The sequence below is a fragment of the Pristiophorus japonicus genome, chromosome 8, assembly GCF_044704955.1.
Source record: "Pristiophorus japonicus isolate sPriJap1 chromosome 8, sPriJap1.hap1, whole genome shotgun sequence".
NCBI lineage: Eukaryota > Metazoa > Chordata > Chondrichthyes > Pristiophoridae > Pristiophorus > Pristiophorus japonicus.
Window position 1 is genome coordinate 183,017,413 of NC_091984.1, and position 27,585 is coordinate 183,044,997.

The 27,585-nt window shown below is 46.5% G+C and overlaps 1 protein-coding gene across 1 annotated transcript in view; it reads right to left on the minus strand.

The window, feature by feature from the left end:
* Positions 1–27,585, minus strand: part of LOC139269232 (solute carrier family 2, facilitated glucose transporter member 11-like) — a 94,963-nt gene that overhangs the window by 26,484 nt on the left and 40,894 nt on the right. Inside the window, exons 7-10 of the mRNA XM_070888322.1 lie at positions 16,000–16,148; positions 11,538–11,725; positions 8,547–8,657; positions 6,859–6,960 (exon numbers count right to left, since the gene is read on the minus strand). Of these exons, the coding sequence (XP_070744423.1) occupies positions 6,859–6,960; positions 8,547–8,657; positions 11,538–11,725; positions 16,000–16,148 (550 nt within the window). The remainder of the gene's footprint in view (positions 1–6,858; positions 6,961–8,546; positions 8,658–11,537; positions 11,726–15,999; positions 16,149–27,585) is intronic.

A 27,585-nucleotide genomic window follows, 5' to 3' on the forward strand; every position in this document is an offset into this window, starting at 1 on the left:
AGGATATAATTTGGGACTTTGATGAGAGCCGTTTTAGTGCTGTTGCAGTGGCGGAAAACTGATTGGAGGGTCTCAAACATGGAATTGCGGGAAAGATGGTCATGGGTTTGGGAGGCGATAACACGTTCAAGGACTTTGGAGAGGAAAGGGAGGTTGGAGATGGGGTGGTAGTTTGCAAGGACGGAGGGATCGAGGGTTGTTTTTTGAGGAGAGGTGTGATTACAGCAGATTTGAGGGAGAGGGGGACAGGCGAGAGAACCGTTCACAATGTCAGCTACATAGCATATACATAGAAATTACAATACAGAAACAGGCCATTCAGCCCAACCAGTCCATGTCAGCATTGTCCCTCCACATGAGCAAATGGTCCTAACCCATTTATACATCCTGTTTCTATATCACTTCAACCCCTTTCCTTCATTCACCTAGCCAATCACATCTTGAAATTTGACATAGTTCCCAGCCTCAAGCACTAACCCTGGAGGTGAATTTCACAGCCTCTCAACTCTCCTCCTGCCCTCTGTTCAAAATCTGACATTTAATCTGGTATCTATGCCCCCTTGTTCTAGACCCCTCAACTACTGGAAACAGCTTGTTGCTATCTAATCTTTTAAACACTACTATTATATCGCCCTGTAATCTGCATTGTTTTATTGAAAGAAGACCCGATTTTCCAAGTCTTTGTGTTTGTATTTTTTCATACCAGGCAGCATCCTAGTGAGTTTGAAGCCTCACTATTCTTACTATAATGGAGAGCCCAATACTGCACACAGTACCCTAAATGAGGTCTTATTAAGGTGTCCTAACTGAGGCCTTTAAAAGCAGGTAGCTGGAATCTCTGCAGAACTTCTCCCGATCTCCTGCTGTAGCTTTGGCAAAAAGTCAGCAGAACTCCTGTAGAACTGGCTGTTTACACCGAGGTTCCCACTGATCTCCTGGAGTTGCAACGGGAGATCGGGAGAACCCAGCACAAATCCCCACCCCCCAGAGTATTGGAGAAATATGAGATGGAGTGTGACAGTGACTTGAAGAATTGTGTTTTTGAGCAACATTGTGGCCGAATGGAGCAAGGAGGAAGAGAGAATGACGAGAGGCAGGTATATCACACGAATAGTCGGGATAGGCAGCCTTTTACACAGTTGTGACTGGGAGTCCAAAATGGTACAATGCCAACCCTAGTGTTGGGGTGAAGGACATCTCAGAACAAGTGGAAAGACTTCTGAGAAGGGAGAAAGAGCAGCCAAAATTCATGGTCCATAGCGGAACCAATGATGTTGATGGAAGTACAGTTGAGGGGTTGCAGAGAGAATTTGAGGAGTTAGGCAGTAGATTGAAAAACAAGACTTTTAGGGAAATGATCTCCAGATCGTTTCCTGTGCTGCGTGCTAGACAGCTTAAGGAGAGGAAGGTTAGCAAGGTCAAAGTGTGGCTGCAGCTGATGCAGGAGGAAACAGCCATAGGCCATTCAGCCCCTCGAGCTTGTTCCACCATTCAGTTAGATCATGGCTGATTTGTATCTTAACTCCATTTACCCACCTTGTTCCGTAACCCTTTGTTATGTATGTAATAACTCGATAGACTGAATACTGTAAACTCACTCAGGTGCAATCCTGGCTCAACTTTATTCGGGCCCAAATTGCCCACATTACATGATGGCTTGCTTTATAAACCAGGCCCGTACACACGTGCATACAGGCCAATGACCTCCGACAGTGGCGCTCCCTGGTGGCTAGTAACCCCAAGCATACATACATGACAACATCCCCCTTCAAGATCTTTTTACAAGTTAAGACGGTCTGGAGCTTTCTGCTCACGAATTGATCGTTTCAGTTCAACTCCAGTTTTGGGCAAGCATTCTGAGTCAGTTATGACTGGAGGCTGGGTATCTGATCTGATGGGAGTGGCAAAGACCATGTCAGAGATTGAAAGTCCAGATTCATTGATGACAGCGGAGTCCTCTGATGAATGAATATATGTTGGTTGGTCAATGATCGTATCTTCCTCAACATGTTCCAGTTCATCTGTGTGCCACAGCTTTATCTGATCAACATGTTTCCTGCATGTTTGCCTATTCTTGAGCATGACAATAAGCACACTGTTACTTTCCTTGGCGGTAACAGTACTGGGACCTTGACCATAATTTAGCACGTACACAGGATCGTTAACAGAGATGTCGCGTGACACAGCAGCATGATCATGATACCACTGCTGATTTTGACGTCTGTTTTCAACATGATCGTTCAAGTCAGGGTGGATGAGAGAGAGCTTGGTTTTGAGACCTCTCTTCATCAATAGTTCAGCAGGAGGGACCTCGGTAAATGTGTGGGATCTTGTCCTGTAACTAAGCAATATGCATGACAAGCGAGTCTGCAGTGAACCCTGTGTTACACATTTTATACTCTGCTTGATTGTTTGGACAGCACGCTCTGCTTGACCATTAGAAGCAGGTTTGAATGGTGCTGACCTCACATGTTTAATACCATTGAGTTTCATGAACTCTTGAAACTCCAGACTTGTGAAGCAAGATCCATTGTCGCTCACAACGATGTCAGGCAGACCATGAGTAGCAAACATGACACGAAGGCTCTCAATGGTAGCTGTGGATGTACTGGATGACATGATTATACACTCTATCCACTTGGAATATGCATCCACAATAACAAAAAACATCTTTCCCAGGAAAGGATCCGCAAAGCCGATGTGGATCCTCAACCATGGTTTGGACGGCCACGACCACAGACTCAGTAGAGACTCCACTGGTACTTTGCTTAGCTGCATGCAAGTGTTGCACTGATGCACACGATTCCAGATCAGAGTCAATTCCAGGCCACCATACGTGAGATCTGGAGATGGCTTTCATCATGACAATACCGGGATGAGTGCTGTATAGATCACGTACAAATATCTCTCTGCCTTTCTTAGGTATAACAACACGATTACCCCACAGTAAACAATCTGACTGAATGGATAGTTCGTCTTTGAGACGGTTGTAAGGTTTGGTCTCATCACACATTTCCATAGATATAGCAGATCAATCACCACTAAGGACACAATGTTTTACAACCGATAAAATCAGGTCCTGTCTGATCCAGGTCCTAACTTGTTGAGCAGTGACAGGGGTTCCTTCACTCTCAAAAGCATCCATAACTAACAGTAGGTCTGCAGGTTGTGGTGTCTCCACCTCCGGTGTGGGTAACGGCAGACGGCTCAGTGCATCGGCACAATTCTCGGTGCCAGGTCTATGGCGAATGACATAATCATAGGCAGATAATGTCGATGCCCACCTCTGGATGCGGGACGATACATTGGTATTTATACCTTTGTTTTCCGAAAACAATGAAATGAGTGACCTGTGATCCGTTTTGAGTTCAAAACGAAGACCAAACAGGTACTGATGCATCTTTTTAACCCCATACATGCAGGCTAAAGCTTCTTTTTCTACCATGCTGCAGGCTCTTTCCACCTTTGACAAACTTTTCGAAGCAAACGCAACAGGTTGTAGTTTACCCGACTCATTAGTTTGTTGGAGCATGCAGCTAACTCCATATGATGAAGCATCACTGGCCAATACTAGGCGCTTACATGGATCATAATGTAGCAGCAACTTGTTGGAGCAAAGCAGATTTGTAGCTTTCTCGAAAGCGCTATCTTGAAACACCCCCCAAACCTAGTTGTCGCCTTTTCTGAGCAGCATGTGCAGTGGCTCTAATAAAGTGCTCAATCTAGGTAAGAAATTACCAAAGTAGTTGAGTAGACCAAGGAATGAACGCAGCTCCATCACATTCTGAGGCTTGGGTGCAATTTTGATGGCTTTGGTTTTCGAGTCCGTAGGCCTGATGCCATCAGCAGCAATCTTCCTCCCCCGAAATTCGACTTCCGGTGCCATGAAAATGCACTTCGAACGTTTCAGCCTGAGTACCACATGTCCAGATGATGTAGAACCTCTTCAAGATTGTTCAGGTGTTCGGCAGTGTCACGACCTGTGACCAGAATGTCATCTTGGAACACAACAGTTCTCGGGACAGACTTCAGTAGACTCTCCATGTTCCTCTGAAATATGGCTGCAGCCGAGCGAATTCCAAAAGGACACCTGTTGTGGATAAACAGTCCTTTATGAGTGTTGATGTACGTAAGTTTCTTCTATGTGTCAATGTGCTCCTGTGTTATATAGGCCGACGTCAGATCCAATTTAGTGAATGACTTCCCACCGGCTAACGTTGCAAACAGGTTATCAGTCTTCGGGTACTGATCCTGTTTCGAAATCGGTTGATCGTAACCTTGTAGTAGCCACAAATCCTGACGGTGCCATCACTCTTCAACACAGGAACAATGGGATTGGCCCATTCGTTAAATTCGACTGGAGTCTGTCCAGCTCAATTTCTACCTTCTCCCTCATCACGTTCGGAACAGCCCAAGCTTTGTGATGGACGGGTCTTGCACCCGAGTCCAGGTGAATCTGCACCTTGGCTCCCGTGAAATTGCCGATGCTCGGTTCAAACAGCGAGGAAAACTTGCTCAGCACTTGAGCACACGAAATATTATCCACCGATGACAAAGCTTTGATATCGTTCCAATTTCATTTGATTTTTTCGAGCCATTTCCTGCCGAGCAGCGTTGGACCATTTTCTGAAACGATCCATAACGGTAGATCATGAACCACACCATCATACGACACCTTGACTACTGCACTGCCAATCACTGATATAAGTTCTTTGGTGTAAGTACGCAACTTGGCATTGACTGGACTCAACTTAGGCTTCACAGCCTTAGTGTCCCACAGCTTGTCGAATGTCCTTTGGCTCATTATCGACTGACTCGCACCCTTGTCCAATTCTATCGATACCAGCACACCATTTAGTTTCACACTAACCATTATCGGTTGGCTCTTTGTCAGGAATGAATACAGTCCATAGACTTCCTCCTCGGGTATCTCGGGTTGCATATTCAGGTCCGTGCTGGACTGGTCGTCATCATCCATGTGGCGAGTTGCAGCACGCTTGCTCTGTTGTGAACACATTCGCTGAAGATGCCCCACTTTCGAACAGCCTTTACAGATGTACTGTTTAAAATGACAATGATGATGCCGGTGATTGCCCCCACAACGCCAACAGGGTGAAATCGGATTCATACCTGTTGGCGGACTTTGAGCAGCTACAGGTTTCACATACGCAGTCGAGTAGGCCCTGCCATAAGCAGCTCTGCCATATGACGATACAATCTTGTTTACAATACTTGCTTTGGAGCTCCAAATCTTTGATGATATCTGCCATAAATTATCATCCATCGTCATGCATGCCTGGGCAATCGCAATGGCCTTGCTTAAATCCAGCGTCTCCACAGCCAATAACTTTCGGAGGATCACCTCGTGGTTGATTCCTATTATGAAGAAATCTCGCAGCATGTCTCCCAACACGTCTTCGAACTTACGTGGCCCAGCAAGACGTCTTAGGTCGGTGATGAATTCCGACACATTCTGGTCCTCAGAACGAACATATGTGTGGAATTGATAGCATGAGATGATGATGCCTTCTTTTGGTTTCAGATAGTCACGTACCAGAGCACATAATTTCTCATAGTCCTTGTCCGTTGGACGTGCAGGCGAGAGGAGATTCTTTATGAGGCCATAGATTTTTGGACCGCAAACATTGAGGAAAACCGCCCTGCGCCTAACTGCGTCAGTAGCTTCCTCCATTTTGTTGGCCACGAAGTACTGGTCCAGGCGATCGATAAAATCCAACCAGTCCTCTCCCTCCACGAATCTCTCCAGAATTCCAATGGTGCTCATTTTGCATGCAAAGGTTCTTGAGTTACCTCATCACCAAATGTTATATATGTAATAACTCGATAGATTGAATACTGTAAACTAACACAGGTACAAACCTGGCTCAACTTTATTCAGGCCCAAAGTGCCCACATTACATGGTGGCTTGCTTTATATACCTGGCCCGCACACACGTGTGTACAGCCCAATGACATCCGACAGTGGCACCCCCTGGTAGCTAGTAACCCCAAGCATACATACATGACACCCTTAATATCTTTACCTAACAAAAAGCTATAAATCTTAGTTTTGACATTTTTAATTGACCCAGCCATTCTTAGAGCGCTGGTGTGGATTCTGGAACAAGGGGCTGCTATATACAAGGGACAACCTTCACCTGAACCAAAATGGCACCAATGTCCTTGCAAAGAATAGAATATAGAATCATAGAAGTTTACAGCACAGAAAGAGTGTCTGTGCCGGCCGAAAAAGCTATCCAGCCTGATTCCACTTTCCAGCTCTTGGTCCGTAGCCTTGTAGGTTACAACACTCTAAGTGCATATCGAAGTACTTTTTAAATGCAGAAAAGGTAAATCTGTGTCCTCTGGTTACCAATGCTGTTGCCAGTGGAAACACTTTCTCCCTATCCATATCAAAGCCCCCCATCATTTTAAACACCTCTATTAAATCTCCCCTTATCTTTCTCTGCTCTAATGAGAACAATCCTAGCTTCTTTAGTCTCTCCAGATAACTCAAACTCTTCATCCCTGGTACCATTCTAATAAATCTCCTCTGGATCCTGTCCAAGGCCTTGACATCCTTTCTAAAGTGTGGTGTCCAGAATTGGATGCAATACTCTAACTGAGGTCTATTTATAAAGGTTTAGAATAACCTTGTAAGAATTACCGCACTTGAGAGCTAAAGATTCAACTACAACTCCCACTAGGCTGGGAGCACGGACCCGAATATTGGCCACCCACAGCCCAAGGTTTTGCACCTATTATTTCCTGATATGGGCTCCTGACACCCACCAGGAATAGAACAGTGGAATTTTGTGATCATATTTACAGATGTTGTACCCACACTCTATAACTTACCTTGAGAGAGAGTGTAATGATCAGTAGTAGTATCCACAATGCCATGAAGCAGTATCCTCTCCACAGCAGAACCTTCCTTCCAGCTCGTTCAATAACAAATCCCTGTTCAACAGAATTTTTTAAGATATTAAGCTTCAATCCAAGATCCACTAAACCAGAGCAATTGATTTCAGAATCTCATCAAAACGTGCACAAAGGTCTATTAACCTCTTCCGGTGCATGAATTCTAAGCAATTCATGAGCTGCTCATTATAGAATCATAGAATCTCACAGCACGGAAGGAGGCCATTCGACCCACCATGCCAGTGCTGGCTCTTTTAAAGAGCTATCCAAGTTTGTCCCACATCCCAGATTTTTTCCCAGAACCTTGCAAATTATTTCTCTTTACATACAATCTGATTCCTCCAGCCTATTCTCTTCACATAACTGGTATCATCCTGGTGTTAGCCTGGTAAACCTCCTCTGCACCCTCTCCAAAACCTTGACACCCTTCCTAAAGTGTGGTGCCTAGAATTGCATACAATACTCCAGCTGGGACCTAACCACTGATTTGTAAAGGTGACTTCCTTGTTTTTGTATTCAATGCCTCTATTTACAAAGCCAAGTATCCATACACATTCTTAACTGATTTATCAACTTCCCCTGCCACCTTCAAGGATTTGTGATTATGCATCCCCAGGTCTATCTGCTCTTGCATCTCCCTCAAAATAGCCCTTCATTAAAACACCTGTGAACTCATCTCTTTTTGGCGTGGAAGCAAGTCATCCTCGATACAAGGGACTGCCTATGATGATGATGATAATGAACAGTCCTATTAGGCAGCAGTGGTATTGCTAATACTGATGAAACCTGTTTGATATGCTTTTGTTGATGAAACATATTATTCGTCATTTTATAATGTATTAACATCTACTCCCATGCACATTATTGTAGTTTTAACCAGACACTAAGATTCTATTTTTGCATATTTGGTCCGATAATCCAAATTGCCTATCGCACAAGGTCAAAACAGACAAAAGTCAGCCCCAGATACGCTGCCCCATGCCCCTCTCCATTGCTCTTATCTGAGGGGTGGAGTCACAAAGTTCGGCCTTAAACAGGCAAAAGCATTCAGATTCCATGCTAATAAGGTGGGCGTGATGTCGATATACTTCCCACCTCATTTGCTGTGACTCCGCTTGGCTATGGTCCAGACTCAACAGTTTGTGCATGTGAGCTTTTATGGTTACACAAGCCTCTCAGATTGAAGAATCCAGCAACCAGCTCTTGTCTCTATAAAGGTAAATTATATGTTTTTCCCCTAGGTCCAGCCAGGGGGATTCATTGGGCTTTGAGCCATTTTGGCTGCTGTATTCAGACTGTAGCCAGAGGGCTCCAAGCCCTGCTGCCACAACCCCTGCTGCAGGTCTGGTCTCCCTTTCGTGCTACTGGGTGCATTGCTGCATCAGCAAAACTAGAGGTAATGACCTCAACCCACAAATGCGATGTGTACAGGTCCCTTTGGGTGGAGCCCACTTTGGGTGCTCGATGCCCAACTTGTGCTCAAGCGGAGGAGATGGAAAGAAATCTTCCCTCATAGAAAACATTGTATTTGGAATTCCCTCTTATTGTGGAGTCCAGGGATATAAAAGGTATCTCTTTGGCCTTCATTCCTCAGTGAGCTGTGATCTGTTCCAAGCTGTACTTACGCACATCACTGAAGTTAACATTTCAATTCCACTTGCTCCTATTCCCACATATGGAATCATATCCTTGGCGATTCCCAACTGCTGATATACATCAGAAGCATAAAAATAGATCTGGAAAACAGCAAGATCAATGAGCAAATTTTGTACAGAAACCTTGGGGGCGAAATTGCCCTGCGCCCCGATTGTAGGGCGGTAACCTTCCGGGGCCGGGACATTTAGCCCCCGCCGCAGAATGTCCTGCCACTGCCGCTGAATTGTGCTTACTGCCCCTCAAAGGACGTGGACGCAATCTCCAGCGCTCTGCTTCCTTTGGCGACAGCAACCGGGGCGCTACCGGGACATGGAGTCTAACGCTATGCGGTTCAGTGCCCCTCTCCTTCGCTTAAAGGGGAGGGCCTCTGCGCACACTGTACGACCTCTGATGGCCTCCATTGGGCCATCAGGTCAGCGTGCGATCAGGCCAACAGCCCGGCACCCTAGTAGGAGTGCCGGGCTGCATGATGATGGCCCAGACCATGCTACAACCAGAGAGTCAGCTGACCAAAAAAGATGGCGGCTCAGGGCTCTGGTGCCCTCCCATTTAAGTACTACCCTAAGAGCGGATGTCGGCCAGCTTTGTGACTCATGGACAAAAACTGTCTTGCTGCCCAGAGGCGCTAATGGGGCTATAAAAAGGGGCAATTTCACCCCCCTTACCGTTTAAATAACATTTAGCTTTAGTGGTTCTTTATAATCCTCTCTTTAAACAAAAAATATACATGTTGGTTAGTTTTTCAACTTGCTGCCTGGGTGTAAAACTGCCGATGCGATCGACCGCCTGCTACTGAAACTAATCAATTTTCACCTCCATTGAAATCCACATCTCCAATTTTAGCCCAGGCGAAAAGTTGAAAATCTACCCCATTATCTCTAAAGGTCCTGTGGGTTAACAGTGGCTGCTTTCAGTGTCCGATTGTCTGGTGGTCTTGTGCTGGATCTAAGATGACCACTTCCTTCGTGAACTATCCAAAAGTCCGGACTTGATTCTCCGGGGGCCAAATGGGGAGGTCAGTATCCAATTCCCTGCAGGCCCAGAGATTTTTCTCATTCAGTGTAAGTGGGATAACTGGCCCAGGATTACACCTGATTCCAGGTGGGGGTTTAGTGTCTGCATTTAATCCCTCGTACTGTGCAGGCTGGGTGTGTGCCCACATTTCCTGGCAGTTGGGTGCATCCACTATCCTTGGCACTCCATGCTGCCCCATGGTAATAAGAGCTTCAAGAATACTAAATATCTCAGTCCTGATCCATGATTCCCTCTGGTCCTGGTCCAATCGGAATCGAAAATGACAGCGGATTAACTTGTCTCCTGGATCGATAAGTGGACATGGAGTTCCATATCAATGAAAATAAGTTTTCTTTAAGCATCAGTGTAATTTTAGATTATCTTTAAGAGAATGATTATTTTGTAGTCAGTCACACAAAGGAGGGCTATTTTTCCAACTGATGTGGCAAATAATAATAGAAGGGGTCAGGAGGGGGAGCTGCTCCAGCAGCTGTGAATTGATACCACCTCCCAAACATGTACACATGGCCCTTTGTGCCATGATTGATAAGCCCATGTTAAGCTTGGTTTAGGATTAATGTAAAACTTCATTGTTGATTTGATGCTTAATGCAATCAAAGCTGGTGGGTATCACAGCTTCCCACATTACAACACTGACTACACTCCAAAAGTACTTCATTGGCTGTAAAGTGCTTTGAGACATTCGGTGGTCTTTTCTTTCTTCAAGGAACACGCTTGAACCACAAAGGAAAATATCCTTATAATCCACGGACCAGCCTCTGGTTTCACCACGGGGATGGGGGTGGGGGGTCGAGGTGCGACCCCCTGTGAGCCCAATCCATTTTCTTAGGTCAGGTCTAATTATAGAAGCAAAGTGCGACACAAAGGGAGCTCCTCACTCCTGGGCAAGAGTTACAATAGGGCACCCATTGCAGCAGTGTAAGGAGGGGGAGGCACAATTAAAGTGGGCAGAAGGACCTAAATGGTTTTAGTAAGTTTAACAGAAGGCTCTGAATGAGCCGTGGCCACAGTTGAAGCAGATATGGGGACAGAAGAGAGGATGAGGTGGCCACTAGCAGACCCTCCCCTCCCATCAGTGGTCTTCTTGTATCGGTCCCAGCAGGTACTGCCTCCTCTCCTCTGGCGAAGAAAATCGGTGGGTTTCTCCAGCTCCACAATCATTTAAATGCAGTGTTGCATTCAAGGGACAAGCGACCAATTTCCCTGCTGGGAGAGGGGCGAGGAATCCTTCTGGCACTGGATTCAGGGAAGGAGTTCTGGCTGTAGTCCTCGCCATCCCATTTTTCCTCCTCCTCGGCCTCTACACCCCACTCCATTGCATACTTCTTTCTTCTGTATATTATTTGTTCCATAAATCAATGTCAGCAGTAGTTTTAACCTGTACACAGAAGTCAGGTAACCTGTATGGCATTTTCTGCCTTTTGAGAATGTGATAAGCATCTCATGTATTCTCCAGTGAACGACTTGCCAGATCTGGGGTTAATTGTTGGACCTGGGCTACAATGATCTACACTTGGCAGAAAATGACAACACAGGTTTCAGTTCGTATTCTGCTTTTGAAGGCTGCTATCAAGCTGTAAACACCAGAAATGATATCAGAAAAGATATCCAAGCCCCTACCAGTGTCATGCTGATATATTTCCAATTCAGGATAGTATGTGACTTGGAGGTGGTGGTGTTCCCATGCGCCTGCTGCCCTTGTCCATCTAGGGGTTAAAGGTCGCAGGTTTGAGGTGGTGCTGAAGAAGCCTTGGCAAGTTGCTGCAGTGCATCCTGTAGATGGTACACACTGCAGCCATATTGTGCGAGTGGGAAAGGGAGTGAATATGTAAGGTAGTGGATAGGGTGCCAATCAAATGGGCTGCCTTGGTGTGAGAATGGAACTGTTGCATACGGAAAGCACTTGAAACTGACATGATACTTACAATATTGATGCCACTTAGTTGCATGCCTGAACTGATGGCCACAGCTGTTAAGAGCTGACATCGTACTGTTTTATCTCTGAGCAGCTCTAAAATATTTCTTTTGGTTTCTCCCTGCGTTTGAGCCCGTTCTGCCATCATCTCCTCAACCTCCTCAGTGAAATCACCTGAACCCCACAATCTTTGTAGAGCTTTGAGAAAGAAAAATCATGAAGGCAATGAACTGGAATGAATGCTTATCAACAAGGCAGTTGTACATTGAATAATGAGCTGGCTAAGTAAGTGGAAGAAAAGTAGGAATACAACCAGGGAGTGGAGTCCACATGCACTGTCCTTCAGCATTTACTATAGTTATTAATGGCCTTGGTGTTTATGCAATTTGGGCAGAGACATGACAAATACAGTTTAGCACTGGTAAATGTAAAGTAATACACACAGATAAAAAAAATGTGGGAAATAATTTTACAATGAATGGAATTGAATTAGTACAGAGAGATTTGCAAAGGCACTGGAGGTAAGGAAAGACACATCACTTTCAATACAGTGGATGCTGGAATCTGAAATAAAAACAGAAAATGCTGGAAATCTCAGCGGGTCAGGCAGCATCTGCAGAGAGAGAAACAGAGTTAATGTTTCAGGTCGATGACCCTTTGTCAGAACTGGCGAATGTTTAAAATGAACAGGTTCTTAAGGAGCACTGTAGTATTTTGCTTTTGTATTAGTGTTTAAATCACTGCCACTTCTTTTCTAGGAGTGCCCACCTTGAACTGGTTCTGCTCTTCCCTCAGACGGGATTTCCATTTGTCTCTTTTACCTTGTTCATCTTCTTTGCTTTCTGTTTCCCTTCTCGTGTTTGATCAAGTATCTAACAAGACTCACTTTCACAGCCACATCTCTTTCCTTAGTAACTGTCTCCGCCTTCGCCTTGATCTACATAGATTCCACTCTTCGTGTTTTGAATCCACCCAGGATTAAGATATAGAATCATAGAATCATGGAAATTTACAGCATGGAAGGAGGACACTTCAGCCCATTGTGTCCGCGCCGGCCGACCAAGAGCTACCCAGCCTAATCCCACTTTCCAGCTCTTGGTCCATAGCCCTGTAGGTTACAGCACTTTAAGTGCACATCCAAGTATTTTTTAAATGTGGTGAGGGTTTCTGCCTCTACCACCCTTTCAGGCAGTGCATTCCAGACCCCCACTACCCTCTGGGTGATGAAATTTCCCCTCATATCTCCTCTAAATCTCCCCCCAATTAATGTAAATCTATGTCCCCTGGTTGTTGACCCCTCTGCCAAGGGAAACAGGTCCTTCCTATCCACACAATACAGGCCCTTCACAATTTTATGAGGTCTCCCCTCAGCCTCCTCTGTTCCAAAGAAAACAGACTCAGCATCTCCAATCTTTCCTCATAGCCAAAATTCTCCAGTCCAGGCAACATTCTTGTAAATCTCCTCTGCACCATTTCCAGTGCAATCACATCTTTCCTGTAATGTGGTGACCAGAACTGCACGCAGTACTCCAGCTGTGGCCTAACCAGTGTTTTATACAGTTCAAGCATATCTCTTTGCTCTTGTATTCCATGCCTCGACTAATAAAGGCAAGAATTCCATATCTACCTGGCCTGCTACCTTTAGGAATCTGTGGACCTGCGCTCCAAGTCCCTTTGTTCCTCTACACTTTTCAGTGTCGTACCATTTATTTTGTATTCCCTTGCTTTGTTAGACCTCCCCAAATGAATTATCACACACTTATCTGGATTGAATTCCATTTGCCACTGTTCCGCCCACCTGACCAGTACACTGATATCTTCCTGCAATCCGCAGCTATCTTCTTCATTATCAACCACACAGCCTATTTTAGTATCATCTGCAAACTTCCTAATCATAGCCCCAACATTCAAGTCCAAGTCATTGATATATACCACAAAAAGCAAAGGACCCAGCACTGAGCCCTGTGGAACCCCATTGGATACAGTCTTCCAGTCACAAAAACACTCATCAACCTTTGCTTCCTGCCTCTGAGCCAATTTTGGATCCAACTTGCCACTTTGCTCTGGATCCCATGGGCTTTTACTTTTGTGACCAGTCTGCCATCTGGGACCTTATCAAAAGCTTTACTAAAATCCATATACATTACATCATACGCACTGCCCTCATCGACCCTCCTGGTTACCTCCTCGAAAAATTCAATCAAGTTAGTCAGACACAACCTTCCCTTAACAAATCCATGCTGTCTGTCCTTGATTAATCCATCTCTCTCCAAATGAAGATTTATCCTGTCCCTCAGGTTTTTTTCCAATAATTTTCCCACCACCAAGGTTAGGCTGACTGGCCTGTAATTACTCGGTCTATCCCTTTCTCCCTTTTTAAACAAAGGTACAACATTAGCAGTCCTCCAGTCCTCTGGCACCCCACCAACAGCCAGAGAGGACTGGACAATGATGGTCAGAGCCTCTGCTATTTCCTCTTTTGCTTCTCTTAACAACCTGGGATACATTTCATCCGCTGGGGATTTATCCACTTTCAAAGCTGCTAAGCCCCTTAATACTTCCTCTCTCACTATGTTTATCTTGTCTAATATTTCACACTCCTCCTCCCTCATTGCAAAGTCTGCATCGCCCCTCTCTTTTGTGAAAACAGATGCAAAGTATTCATTAAGAATCATACCCACATCTACTACTCCATACACAAATTTCCTTTGTGGTCTATAATAGGCCCCACTCTTTCTCTAGTTATCCTCACTCTTAATATATTTTTACATTAAGAGCGAGGGTTTTGCTTGATTTTACTTGCCAACCTTCTTTCATGCTCTCTCTTTGCTTTCCTGATATCTTTTTAATTGCACTCTTGCACTTCTTATACTCCTCTAGAGTCTCTGCAGTATTGAGTTCTCATTATTCTCATCATAAGTTTCCCTTTTTTTCTTTATCTTACCCTATGTGTCCCTTGTCATCCAGGGGGATCTAGATTTGTTAGCCCCACCCTTTTTTTTTAAGGGAACATACTTGCTCTGTACCCTCAGGATCTCTTCCTTGAATGCCTCCCACTGCTCTGACACTGATTTATCATCACAGCCATTTCCAGTCTACCTTGGCGAAGTCCCACCTCAGTTCAGAAAAATTGTCTATATCTCCGAGATATTCAACGTTCCTCAAACACTGCTCCCGCCACATTCTGGGATCCACATTCAATGCTATGCGCTGCCACACGCACACTCTCAACCGCTCTCTTCAGCAGCACTGACTCACTCTGTCTCTAAGCTGTCCTGGTCCACAGCTCCATTTCATCCTTTGCCCCATCCGATGCTTTAACAAAAAACCTTTTTCATTTCTTTCAGGTATCAAGGAGAGTAAGCTCCAACAACTCTTGGACATCAACTCCCTTCCAGAACCTTTTTCCCCCATAATTCCTTCTGATCCCATCCCTTCTTCCAATCTCACCCCCTGCCGTGTTTTCACTATTCCCTCTGATCTTCCCCTCTCTGACCCCGAACGATCAGTCCTCAGCAAAGGCCTGAGCTTCATCCCCTTATGCCCCCACCTCAATGAATTTCGAGCTCGGCACGAGGCTGAGCTCTTTTTCCACCGCCTTCGCCTCCGTGCCCACTTCTTCGGCCAGGAGTCTTCCCCCTGCACAGCTGACCCTTTCTCCCATTTTAAAAAGTCTAGCTCTACCTGGACCCCTTCCTCTGGCCTCTTACCCTCTCTAGATTTCCTCATTGCATTTTCCGACGGGATATCAGCCGTCTCAATTTCTCTGCTCCCCTCACTTACTCCAACCTCCCTCCCTCTGAACTTGCAACACTCCGCTCGCTCAGATCCAACCCCAATATTGTCATTAAACCTGTTCACAAAGATGACGCTGTTGTTGTTTGGTGAAGCGACCTCTACCTTGCAGAGGCTGATCACCAACTCTCTGACACCTCCTCCTATCTCCCCATGGACCATGACCCCACTACTGAACATCAAGCCATTATGTCACAGACCATTACTGACCTCATCTCCTCTGGAGACATTTCCAATCTGCTGGGACCTCCCCAGAATCCAGGAAATTTTGGTAAGGGGCGTTATTGGACCAGCCGTCCATTATACATCCCTCTCGATTTATTTTTGCATGGAGTTCAGTGGGCGAGATGTAGAACAGGCGCTCAATCCCTGGTATCGCCCATTTTACACTATCACCAGAAGTCAAAATTACTCCCTCTTTGTATAAATGACCCAGAGCTTCAGTCTGAGAAATTTATACAGCAAATAAACCCAGCCCATGCATTACTCCTTTGATCTTATCTGAACATTAGCCTACATTGGTAGCTACCAAATATTCTCCATTTGTAAAATAACTTCAGCACATGTAATAAAGTCAAACACAGGTGAGGTTGAGTGCATCGCACATATAACAACAATCTGCTGGTGTATTTGAATAGAATGCATCCAATCATAAAGTGACTTGCGTGTTCACTTACCATCTATGCACAGAGCTGTGTTTCCTTTCTCCATCAGTAGATATCTGGGGCTCTCTGGAAACCAGGGCAGGGTAACGAGCTGAATCAGGGCAGGCAGGCCACTAAAGGCCAGCAGTAAATGCCAGGTACTTTCACCACCTAGAATTTGCCTGGGAAAGAATAAACAACAAGATTAGGCAACATAAGAACAAAAGAAATAGGAGCAGAAGTAGGCCATTCGGCCCATTGAGCCTTCTCAGCCATTCAATAAGATTATGGCTAATCTTCTACCTCAACTTCACCTGCCTGCCCTAGCCCCTTATCCCTTGATTCCCTTGAATCTAAAAATCTATCGATCACTTTCTTGGCAGCCCTGAGATAGAAAATTTCAAAGATTCACAACCCTTTGAGTGAAAACCCTTTGTGACCCCTAGTTCTAGATCCCAGACAGGAAAAACATTTTCCCAGCATCTACCCTATCAAGCCCATTAAGAAATGTATAGATTTCAATGACATTACCTCTCATTCTTCTAAACTGATAATGATCTGACTCTATAGTGATCCATAGTCACTTCCTAAAAAACAACTATTTATACAGTGTCTTTCATGACCTCAAGATGTCACAAAGTACTCTACAACCAAAAGTACTTTTCACGTGAAGGCACTGTTGTAATGTAGGAAATGCAGTAGCCAATTTGCACACAGCAAAATCTCACAGACAGCAATGAGATAATGACCAGATAATCTGCTTTAGTGATGTTGGTAGAGGGATTAATATTGGCCAGGAAATCAGGGATAACTCCTCTGCTCTTCTTCACATAGTGCCATGGAGACTTTTACATCCACTTGAGAGAGCAGATAGGGCCTTAGTTTAATGTCTTATCTGAAAGACGCCATCTCCGACAGTGCAGCGCTCCCTCAGTTTAGCACAGAAATGCCAGCCTAGATTTTGTACACAAGTCTCTGGAGTGAGACTTGAACCCACAACCTTCTGACCCAAAGGCAAGAGTGCTGCCACTGAGCCAAAGCTGACACCTGTCACATACAGAACAGAGCTACAGATATGCATGGTCCATAAAATGTGATCTTATGGATTCCTTTACGAGATTTCTATTTGACAGTTGAATTTCAGGAATGACTAGTTTGTGCAATTGGTTTTGATACAACGGAGGCCAGAGTTGGAGGAACGGCGAGTTCTGGAGCTGGTGGCGGGGGGAGGGGGTTACAGAGATAGAGAGCATGAAGGATTTAAATATGAGGATGACAATTTTAAATTGGAGGCATTGAGGGTCCAGGATCAAATGTGAGGACATGGGTGATGGGTAAGCAGAACTTGGTGCAGCAGTGCTTTGAAAAACCTGAACTTTATAAAGCATAGAGGATGTGAGGCCAGCCAGAAGAGATTGGAATAGCTGGGTTTGGAGGTGACAAAGGTTGGGTAAGACTTTCAGTAGCAGAAGGACCGAGGTAGAGGTGGAGACAGGCGATGTTACAGAAGTGGAAGTAGGCAGTCTTTATGATGTAGAGGCTATAGGTGTTGCAAGCTCAATTTAGGCTTCAAAGCTGAGGTCGCAAAGGTTTAGCTGGGGACGGGGGGGTGGAATCAATGGCAAGCATATGGAGATGGTGGCAGGGACCAATGTTTAACTGGAGGAAATTGTGGCTCATCCAATATTGGATATCAGACAAATAGCCTGACAGCACAGACATGGGTATGGTTCTTAATGAACACTTTGCATCTGGTTTCACATGAGAGGGGCGATACAGACACTGTTATCAGGGTGGAGGATTATGAAATATTAGATGAAAATAAACATAGTGAGAGGGGCGGTATTAAGGGGTTTAGCAGCTTTCAAAGTGGATAAATCCCCAGGACCGGATGAAATGTATCCCAGGCTGTTAAGTTTAGCAAAAGAAGAAATAGCAGAGGCTCTGACCATCATTTTCCAATCCTCTCTGGCTTCAGGTGTGGTGCCAGAGGACTGGAGCACTATTAATGTGGTTCTTTTGTGTAAGAAGGGAGAAAGGGATAGACCAAGTAATTACAGGCCAGTCAGCCTAACCTTGGTGGTGGGAAAATTATTGGAAAAAATTCTGAAGGACAGGATAAATCTTCAGTTAGAAATACACGGATTAATCAAGGACCGTCAGCACGGATTTGTTAAGGGAAGGTCGTGTCTGACTAACTTGTTTGAATTTTTCGAGAAGATAACCAGGAGGGTCAATGAAGGTAGTGCGTTTGGTGTAGTGTATATGGATTTTAGCAAGACTTTTGATAAGGTCCCACATGGCAGACTAGTCACAAAAGTAAAATCCCATGGGATCCAGGGCAAAGTGGCAAGTTGGATCTAAAATTGGCTCAAAGGCAGGAAGCAAAGGGTAATGATTGATGGGTGTTTTTGTGACCAGACGGCTGTTTCCAGTGGGGTTCTGCAGGGCTCAGTACTAGGTCCCTTGCTTTTTGTGGTATATATCAATGATCTAGACCTGAATATAGAGAGTATGATTAAGAAGTTTGCAGATGATACTAAAATCGGCTGTGTGGTTGATAATGAAGAAGAAAGCTGCAGACTGTAGGATGATATCAATGAACTGGTCAGGTGGATATAACAGTGGCAAATGGAATTTAATCCCGAGAAGTGTGAGGTAATGCATTTGGGAAGGGCTAACAAGGAAAGGGAATACATATTAAACAATAGGACACTGAAGTGTAGAGGAACAAAGGAACCTTGGAATGGATGTCCACAGTTCCCTGAAGGTAGCAGGCCAGGTAGATAAGGTGGTTAAGACGGCATACGGAATGCTTGCCTTTATTAGCTGAGGCATAGATTATAAGAGCAGGGGGGTTATGCTTGAACTGTATAAAACACTAATTAGGCCACAGCTGGAGTACTGCGTGCAGTTCTGGTCACGGTATTACAGGAAGGATGTGATTGCACTGGAGAGGGAACAGAGGAGATTTACGAGACTGTTGCCGGGAGTCGAGAATCTTAGCTATGAGGACAGATTGAATAGGCTACGTTGGTTTTCCTTGAAACAGAGGAAGCTGAGGGGAGACCTCATGGAGGTATCTAAAATTAAGATGGGCCTAGATATAATGGATAGAAAGGGTCTATTTCCCTTAACAGAGGGGTCAACAACCAGCAGGCATAAATTCAAAGTAATTGGTAGAAGGTTTAGAGGGGATTTAAGGGGAAATTTCTTCAAGCAGATGGTTGTGGGGGTCTGGAACTCATTGCTGAAAGGGTGGTAGAGGCAGAAACCCTCACCACATTTAAAAAGTACTTGGATGTGCACTTAAAGTGCTGCAGGGCTACGGACCGAGAGCTGGAAAGTGGGATTAGATTGGATAGCCTCTTGTTGATCGGCATGGACAAGGTGGGCTGAAATGGCCTCCTTCCATGCTGTAAATTTCTATGATTCTATGAGCACACAGGCAGTGGTGGGGTTAAGAGAGATGGTTGTGAGGTAGAGCTGGCTGTAGTCAGCGTGCATGTGGAAGCTGACCCCATGCATTTGGATGATGTCACCAAAGGTCAGCACATAGATGAGGAAGAGGAGGGCATCAAGGATAGATCTGTGGGCATCCCCAGGAGTGTGGGGGCACGAAAAGAAGCCATTGCCGGAGATGCTGTATACTATTGGTGAAGTGTGTGGAACCGAGCGACAGGCGTACCACTGAACTGCACAACAGAGGAACGCCGTTCGAGAAGGATAGTGTGGTTCACCGATACAAAGGGTGAAGAGGTCGAGGAGAACTAGACCAGGTAATGGATCATAGTCACAGAATATATTATTCCGACTTTGATTAGGGCCATTTCAGTGCTGTGGCAGGGACAGAAATCTGATTGGAGAGATTCTACCCAGCAGTGTGGGAAAGATGGGCACAGATTTGGGAGGCGAAAACCTGTTCAAGGACTTTGGAGAAAAATGGGAGGTTGGAGATGGGGCGGTAGTTTGCAGCAACAAGAGTGTTCAAGGGTAGATTTTTTGAGGAGAAGGCTGATGATGGCAGTTTTAAAAGGGAGGAGAACAGTATCTGAGGAGAGGGAACCATTTACAATCTCAGTTGGCATGGTGACTGAGGTGGGGCTTTTGAACTCTGCTATAATTAAAGGGTTAAGAATGGAGCTCGGAACTAAAAAGGGCTTTTGTAGTGGTCAACTTTACAAGCTGTGTAACCTGAGGACAATTATAAATAGACAAACCATTGAACCACAGGAGGCCCAGAGGGGCAGTTAAACGGGGCAAGGGGTCAGAGGTGACATTTGGAGAAACTCCATCTGGTATGAGACATAGGTGAATGATTGTGTGACGCAAAAGGGAATTAGTCAATCAACAATTGTGCACGCAGGCTTTGGGCCAATTAAACAGCATAGAGGGGCCATGCACGTGGCTGACATGTGTCATTGAGTGTATAAAAGGTTGCTTGGAACTTTGTATCATTGGAGAACCCTGGCTATAGACAAACCAGTAGGCAGGTTCCCCACCCATGCAAAATAAAGACGACTTGAATCTTGGAACCCAGACTGGTATTGAGTGTTTATTTGAAATACTCCACTACAGAGACTAGGAAAGGAAGTTGGGTGTTCAGCAGTTTAGTGTGAATGGGATCTCTGGAGCAGGAGCTTGGTCTCAAAGACAAGATAAGCTTGTTGAAGGAATGAGAGGAGATATGAGAAAAACTGGACAATGGCTTGAGATCAAATCTAGGGCAGAGGGAAACAAGGTGGGAGGTTTGGGTTGGTGGGCAACAGGAAGAGGAGGAAACACCAGAGGCAGCTGAATAGATGATCCCAGAGTAGTGAACAGTTTTGAGAGAGGAGAATGAAATCCGATAGTGCTTGATGTGGTCCAGCCAGATCTGATTGTGGATGGCTAAAGCAGTTCTGCACCAGATATGCTCAACTCTGCATCCCTTGGATTTGAGGGAGGGAAGCTGGAGGCCATTCCAGGGGGCATGATGAGGTGGATGAGAATATAGGTTTTACTGGGCGAAGTCATCGACAGCCACAGAAGTCTCATGGAATGGAAGACCAAAGGCTTGAGGGAAAGTTTTTTTCCAGGCTGGATGCAGAAGGAAGTGGGGTTGGAAGGAGATAAGGGGATGTGGATGGTAAGGGATATATGGAGGTGGTCAGAGATTGCCTCTTCTGTGACAGTGACCATGGGTGGAGAGAGGACCATGTGAGGTAGTGCGGTCGAGGGGTGGGCCGTGAATATGGGTCAAAGAGTTTATATGGAGGAAGAGCTTTAGGAATGACAGAAGGACAGTGAAATCAGAAGAGAGAATACAAGCTGAGTTGACACGGAGATAGAAATCACCGAGGTTGAGGGAAGAAATGAGGAAGGATATCTCAGGGAGAGACTCGGGATGGGACTTCGGGGTCCAATGGTTCAGGATAGTAGACACAGGTGTTAGGGGTGAGCTCCAACGGATCCGTTGGACCAGCAGAGGAGTGTGGAGCAGTGGGAGTGAAACCTAAGGATCAGGAGCAGTGAGGATAAGGGAGCCAGGGAATGTGAAAATTAAATCCTGGAGATCAGTGCAGATGAGGGAGCTGGCTCAAGGAAAAGCTGTAGCGAGACGAGGATCATGCACAAGATTGGGAGCAGAAGTGGGAGCTTGAGGAACTGGACGATCCAGTGCAGTGAACAGTGGCGGTTGGGTTACATCGAATTTACAGTGCAGAAATAGACCACTTGGCCTAAACTGGTCTATGCTGGTGTTTATACTCTGCACGAGCCTCCTCCCACCCCTGTTCATCTCACCCTATCAACATATCCTTCTATTCCTTTTTCCCTCATGTGTTTATCTAGCTTCCCCTTAAATGCATCTATGCTATTCGCCTCAACCTGTGGTGAGTTCCACATTCTAACCACTCTCTGGGTAAAGAAGTTTCTCCTGAATTTCCCATTGGATTTATTGTGACTATCTTCTATTTATGGCCGCCAGCTGTGCTCTCCCCCACAAGTGGAAACATCTTCTCTATGTCTACACGATCAAACCCTTTCGTAATTTTAAAAACTTCCATCAGGTCACACCTCAGTCTTCTCGTTTGTAGAGACAAGAGCCCCACAGTCTGTTCTGCCTCTCCTGATAAGTATAACCCTGAGTTCTGAAGGATGACTGGAATCAGCAGCCACAGGAAGCAAGCAGAGATCACGGAGTGTGATGGGAGCATAATCCAGATAGAAACCAGCTGGAAGAGATCAAAGTTAGCTCAGCAGTGAGTGAAATTGCCCAGTGGAAGAGCAGCAAACTGAGCCTGCAGAAACTGACCAAGTTCTAGAGTGGGGGCAGTCCAGCAGTGAATACAGTCTCAGTAGAAAGCAGCGGTGGTTAGATTGTTGCTTGAAAAAGAAGAATATTAAAGGGATTTGGAACAGAGGAACAGGAGGTGGCCATTCAGCCCCTTGAGCCTGTTTCACTATTCAATTAGATCATGGCTGATCTGGCCGTGGACTCAGTTCCACTTACCCGCCCGCTCCCCGTAACCCTTAATTCCCTTATTGGTTAAAAATCTATCTATCTGTGATTTGAATACATTCAATGAGCTAGCCTCAACTGCTTCCTTGGGCAGAGAATTCCACAGATTCACAACCCTCTGGGAGAAGAAATTCCTTCTCAACTCGGTTTTAAATTGGCTCCCCCGTATTTTGAGACTGTGCCCCCTAGTTCTAGTCTCCCCGACCAGTGGAAACAACCTCTCTGCCTCTATCTTGTCTATTCCTTTCATTATTTTAAATGTTTCTATATAGAAACATAGAAAATAGGTGCAGGAGTAGGCCATTTGGCCCTTCTAGCCTGCACCGCCATTCAATGAGTTCATGGCTGAACATGCAATTTCAGTACCCCATTCCTGCTTTCTCACCATACCCCTTGATCCCCCTAGTAGTAAGGACTTCATCTAACTCCTTTTTGAATATATTTAGTGAATTGGCCTCAACAACTTTCTGTGGTAGAGAATTCCACAGGTTCACCACTCTCTGGGTGAAGAAATTCCTCCTCATCTCGGTCCTAAATGGTTTATCCCTTATCCTTAGACTGTGTCCCCTGGTTCTGGACTTCCCCAACATTGGGAACATTCTTCCTGCATCTAACCTGTCTAACCCCGTCAGAATTTTAAACGTTTCTATGAGGTCCCCTCTCATTCTTCTGAACTCCAGTGAATACAAGCCCAGTTGATCCAGTCTTTCTTGATAGGTCAGCCCCGCCATCCCGGGAATCAGTCTGGTGAACCTTCGCTGCACTCCCTCAATAGCAAGAATGTCCTTCCTCAGGTTAGGAGACCAAAACTGGACACAATACTCCAGGTGTGGCCTCACCAAGGCCCTGTACAACTGTAGCAACACCTCCCTGCCCCTGTACTCAAATCCCCTCGCTATGAAGGCCAACATGCCATTTGCTTTCTTAACCGCCTGCTGTACCTGCATTCCAACCTTCAATGACTGATGTACCATGACACCCAGGTCTCTTTGCACCTCCCCTTTTCCTAATCTGTCACCATTCAGATAATAGTCTGTCTCTCTGTTTTTACGACCAAAGTGGATAACCTCACATTTATCCACATTATACTTCATCTGCCATGCATTTACCCACTCACCTAACCTATCCAAGTCGCTCTGCAGCCTCATTGCATCCTCCTCGCAGCTCACACTGCCACCCAACTTAGTGTCATCCGCAAATTTAGAGATACTACATTTAATCCCCTCGTCTAAATCATTAATGTACAATGTAAACAGCTGGGGCCCCAGCACAGAACCTTGCGGTATCCCACTAGCCACTGCCTGCCATTCTGAAAAGTCCCCATTTACTCCTACTCTTTGCTTCCTGTCTGACAACCAGTTCTCAATCCATGTCAGCACACTACCCCCAATCCCATGTGCTTTAACTTTGCACATTAATCTCTTGTGTGGGACCTTGTCGAAAGCCTTCTGAAAGTCCAAATATACCACATCAACTGGTTCTCCCTTGTCCACTCTACTGGAAACATCCTCAAAAAATTCCAGAAGATTTGTCAAGCATGATTTCCCTTTCACAAATCCATGCTGACTTGGACCTATCATATCACCTCTTTCCAAATGCACTGCTATGACATCCTTAATAATTGATTCCATCATTTTACCCACTACCGATGTCAGGCTGACCGGTCTATAATTCCCTGTTTTCTCTCTCCCTCCTTTTTTAAAAAGTGGGGTTACATTGGCTACCCTCCACTCCATAGGAACTGATCCAGAGTCAATGGAATGTTGGAAAATGACTGTCAATGCATCCACTATTTCCAAGGCCACCTCCTTAAGTACTCTGGGATGCAGTCCATCAGGCCCTGGGGATTTATCGGCCTTCAATCCCATCAATTTCCCCAACACAATTTCCCGACTAATAAGGATTTCCCTCAGTTCCTCCTCCTTACTAGACCCTCCGACCCCTTTTATATCCGGAAGGTTGTTTGTGTCCTCCTCAGTGAATACCGAACCAAAGTACTTGTTCAATTGGTCCGCCATTTCTTTGTTCCCCGTTATGACTTCCCCTGATCCTGACTGCAGGGGACCTACGTTTGTCTTTACTAACCTTTTTCTCTTTACATATCTATAGAAACTTTTGCAATCCGTCTTAAGATCACCCCTCATCCTTCTGAACTCCACGAGTAAAGACCCAGTCTACTCAATCTATCATCATAAGGTAAACCCCTCATCTCTGGAATCAGCCCAGTGAATCGTCTCTGTACCCCCTCCAAAGCTAGTATATCCTTCCTTAAGTAAGGTGACCAAAACTGCACACAGTACTCCAGGTGCGGCCTCACCAATACCCTATACAGTTGCAGTAGGACCTCCCTGCTTTTGTATTCCATCCCTCTCGCAATGAAGGCCAACATTCCATTCGCCTTCCTGATTACCTGCTGCACCTGCAAACTAACTTTTTGGGATTCATGCACAAGGACGAGGTTTTATGTGGCGGTCGGAAGAGAGGGCTGTGGCTGGTGAGGTGACCAAGGTCAGGGACCTGCTCGATGGCGGAGGAGCGGGCTGGATGGCGCCAGACACGCTGGCGCGGCGCCTAAATTCTGCCAACGTCCGCCACACGGCCGATGCCATCGAGTCGCTAAAAACAGCTCTGGGCCCTGACTCTGTTAGGTGCATCGAGGAGGCTCAAGCACGTGGGGAGATCCCGTCCGAACTGACCCCCGTCCGGACGGAATTCCTCATCGGCGCCAAACCCCGGAACCTCCCTCGGGGGCCGGCGCCTCACAACTTGAGCCGCCTCGGGGAAATCCCCTCCGTGCCTTTCAGTTCCGCGCGGAGGGGTTTCCTGTACGGGCTGCTCCTGCACACCCTCAACTTTGCCATCCTCGCCAGCCGTCCGGACACGCCATGGCGTACCATCTTGCCGTCCGGAGGAGGCGGGGGTCCCCGATGGAGGGCACTCTACGCAGGGGTCCTCCCACTATTCATCGGGGACTTGGCCTGGAGGGTGGTGCACGGAGCAGTGCCGTGCAACAAATTTTTAAGCCGGTTCACGGACTTCCAGGCCGCCTGCAATTTCTGCGGTCTGGAAGGGTCCGTGTTCCATGTTTTTATGGAATGCACAAGGTTGCAGCCCCTGTTTTATTATTTGAAGGGGCTGCTCCTGAAATTCTGGCTGCACTTCAGTCCCACTCTTCTGATCTTTGGGCACCCTGTGCGGAGGGGAGCGGGTAGGTCCGAAGGCCTCCTCGTAGGACTGCTCCTGGGCACGGCCAAGGGTGCCATCAGCCGGTCCAGGCAGCGGGCGGTCGAGGGGGTCGTTCAACCTGACTGCCTGCCTCTCTTCCGCTCTTACATCCGGTCCAGGGTGTCCTTGGAGATGGAGCACGCGGTGTCCACCGGTACGCTCGCGGCCTTCCGCGAGAGGTGGGCACCGGAGGGACTGGAGTGCATCATCACGCCCGGCAACCAAATTTTAATTTGATTTTACATTTTAAAGTTTAATTTGTTTTAATTGCCGGTGATTTTAGTGTCCCCTTCCCTTTTATAGGGGGCACTGGAAAAATTTGATTTTAGCGCCCCAAAAAAAAAACACAAAAAAAAACAAAAAAAAGGAAAATAGGGCCTTGTAAATGTCTGGTGTGTCACCCAGGTAGGGTGGCACGGTTTAATGTTTTTTTGTTTTGCAGGTGAACTCCAAAAAGAGTTTCATGCACAAGGACGAGGTTTTATGTGGCGTTCGGAAGAGAGGGCTGTGGCTGGTGAGGTGACCAGGATCAGGGACCTGCTCGATGGCGGAGGAGCGGGCTGGATGGCGCCAGACACGCTGGCGCGGCGCCTAAATTCTGCCAACGTCCGCCACGCGGCCGATGCCATCGAGTCGCTAAAAACAGCTCTGGGCCCTGACTCCGTTAGGTGCATCGAGGAGGCTCAAGCACGTGGGGAGATCCCGTCCGAACTGACCCCCGTCCGGACGGAATTCCTCATCGGCGCCAAACCCCGGAACCTCCCTCGGGGGCCGGCGCCTCACAACTTGAGCCGCCTCGGGGAAATCCCCTCCGTGCCTTTCAGTTCCGCGCGGAGGGGTTTCCTGTACGGGCTGCTCCTGCACACCCTCAACTTTGCCATCCTCGCCGGCCGTCCGGACACGCCATGGCATACCATCTTGCCGTCCGGAGGAGGCGGGGGTCCCCGATGGAGGGCACTCTACGCAGGGTTCCTCCCACTATTCATCGGGGACTTGGCCTGGAGGGTGGTGCACGGAGCAGTGCCGTGCAACAAATTTTTAAGCCGGTTCACGGACTCCCAGGCCGCCTGCAATTTCTGCGGTCTGGAAGAGTCCGTGTTCCATGTTTTTATGGAATGCACAAGGTTGCAGCCCCTGTTTTATTATTTGAAGGGGCTGCTCCTGAAATTCTGGCTGCACCTCAGTCCCACTCTCCTGATCTTTGGGCACCCTGTGCGGAGGGGAGCAGGTAGGTCCGAAGGCCTCCTCGTAGGACTGCTCCTGGGCACGGCCAAGGGTGCCATCAGCCGGTCCAGGCAGCGGGCGGTCGAGGGGGTCGTTCAACCTGACTGCCTGCCTCTCTTCCGCTCTTACATCCGGTCCAGGGTGTCCTTGGAGATGGAGCACGCGGTGTCCACCGGTACGCTCGCGGCCTTCCGCGAGAGGTGGGCACCGGAGGGACTGGAGTGCATCATCACGCCCGGCAACCAAATTTTAATTTGATTTTACGTTTTAAAGTTTAATTTGTTTTCATTGCCGGTACTTTTAGTGTCCCCCTCCCCTTTTATAGGGGGCACTGGAAAAATTTGATTTTAGCGCAAAAAAAAAGGGGGCCTTGAAAATGTCTGCTGTGTCACCCAGGCGGGTGGCATGGTTTTAATGTTTATGTTTTGCAGGTAAACTCCAAAAAGAGTTTCATGCACAAGGACCCCCAGGTCCCTCTGCACTGCAGCATGTTGTAATTTCTCCCCATTCAAATAATATTCCCTTTTTTTGTCCCAAGGTGGATGACCTCACATTTTCCGACATTGTATTGCATCTGCCAAACCTTAGCCCATTCGCTTAACCTATCTAAATCTCTTTGCAGCCTCTCTGTGTCCTCTACACAATCCGCTTTCCCACTAAGGAGTCCG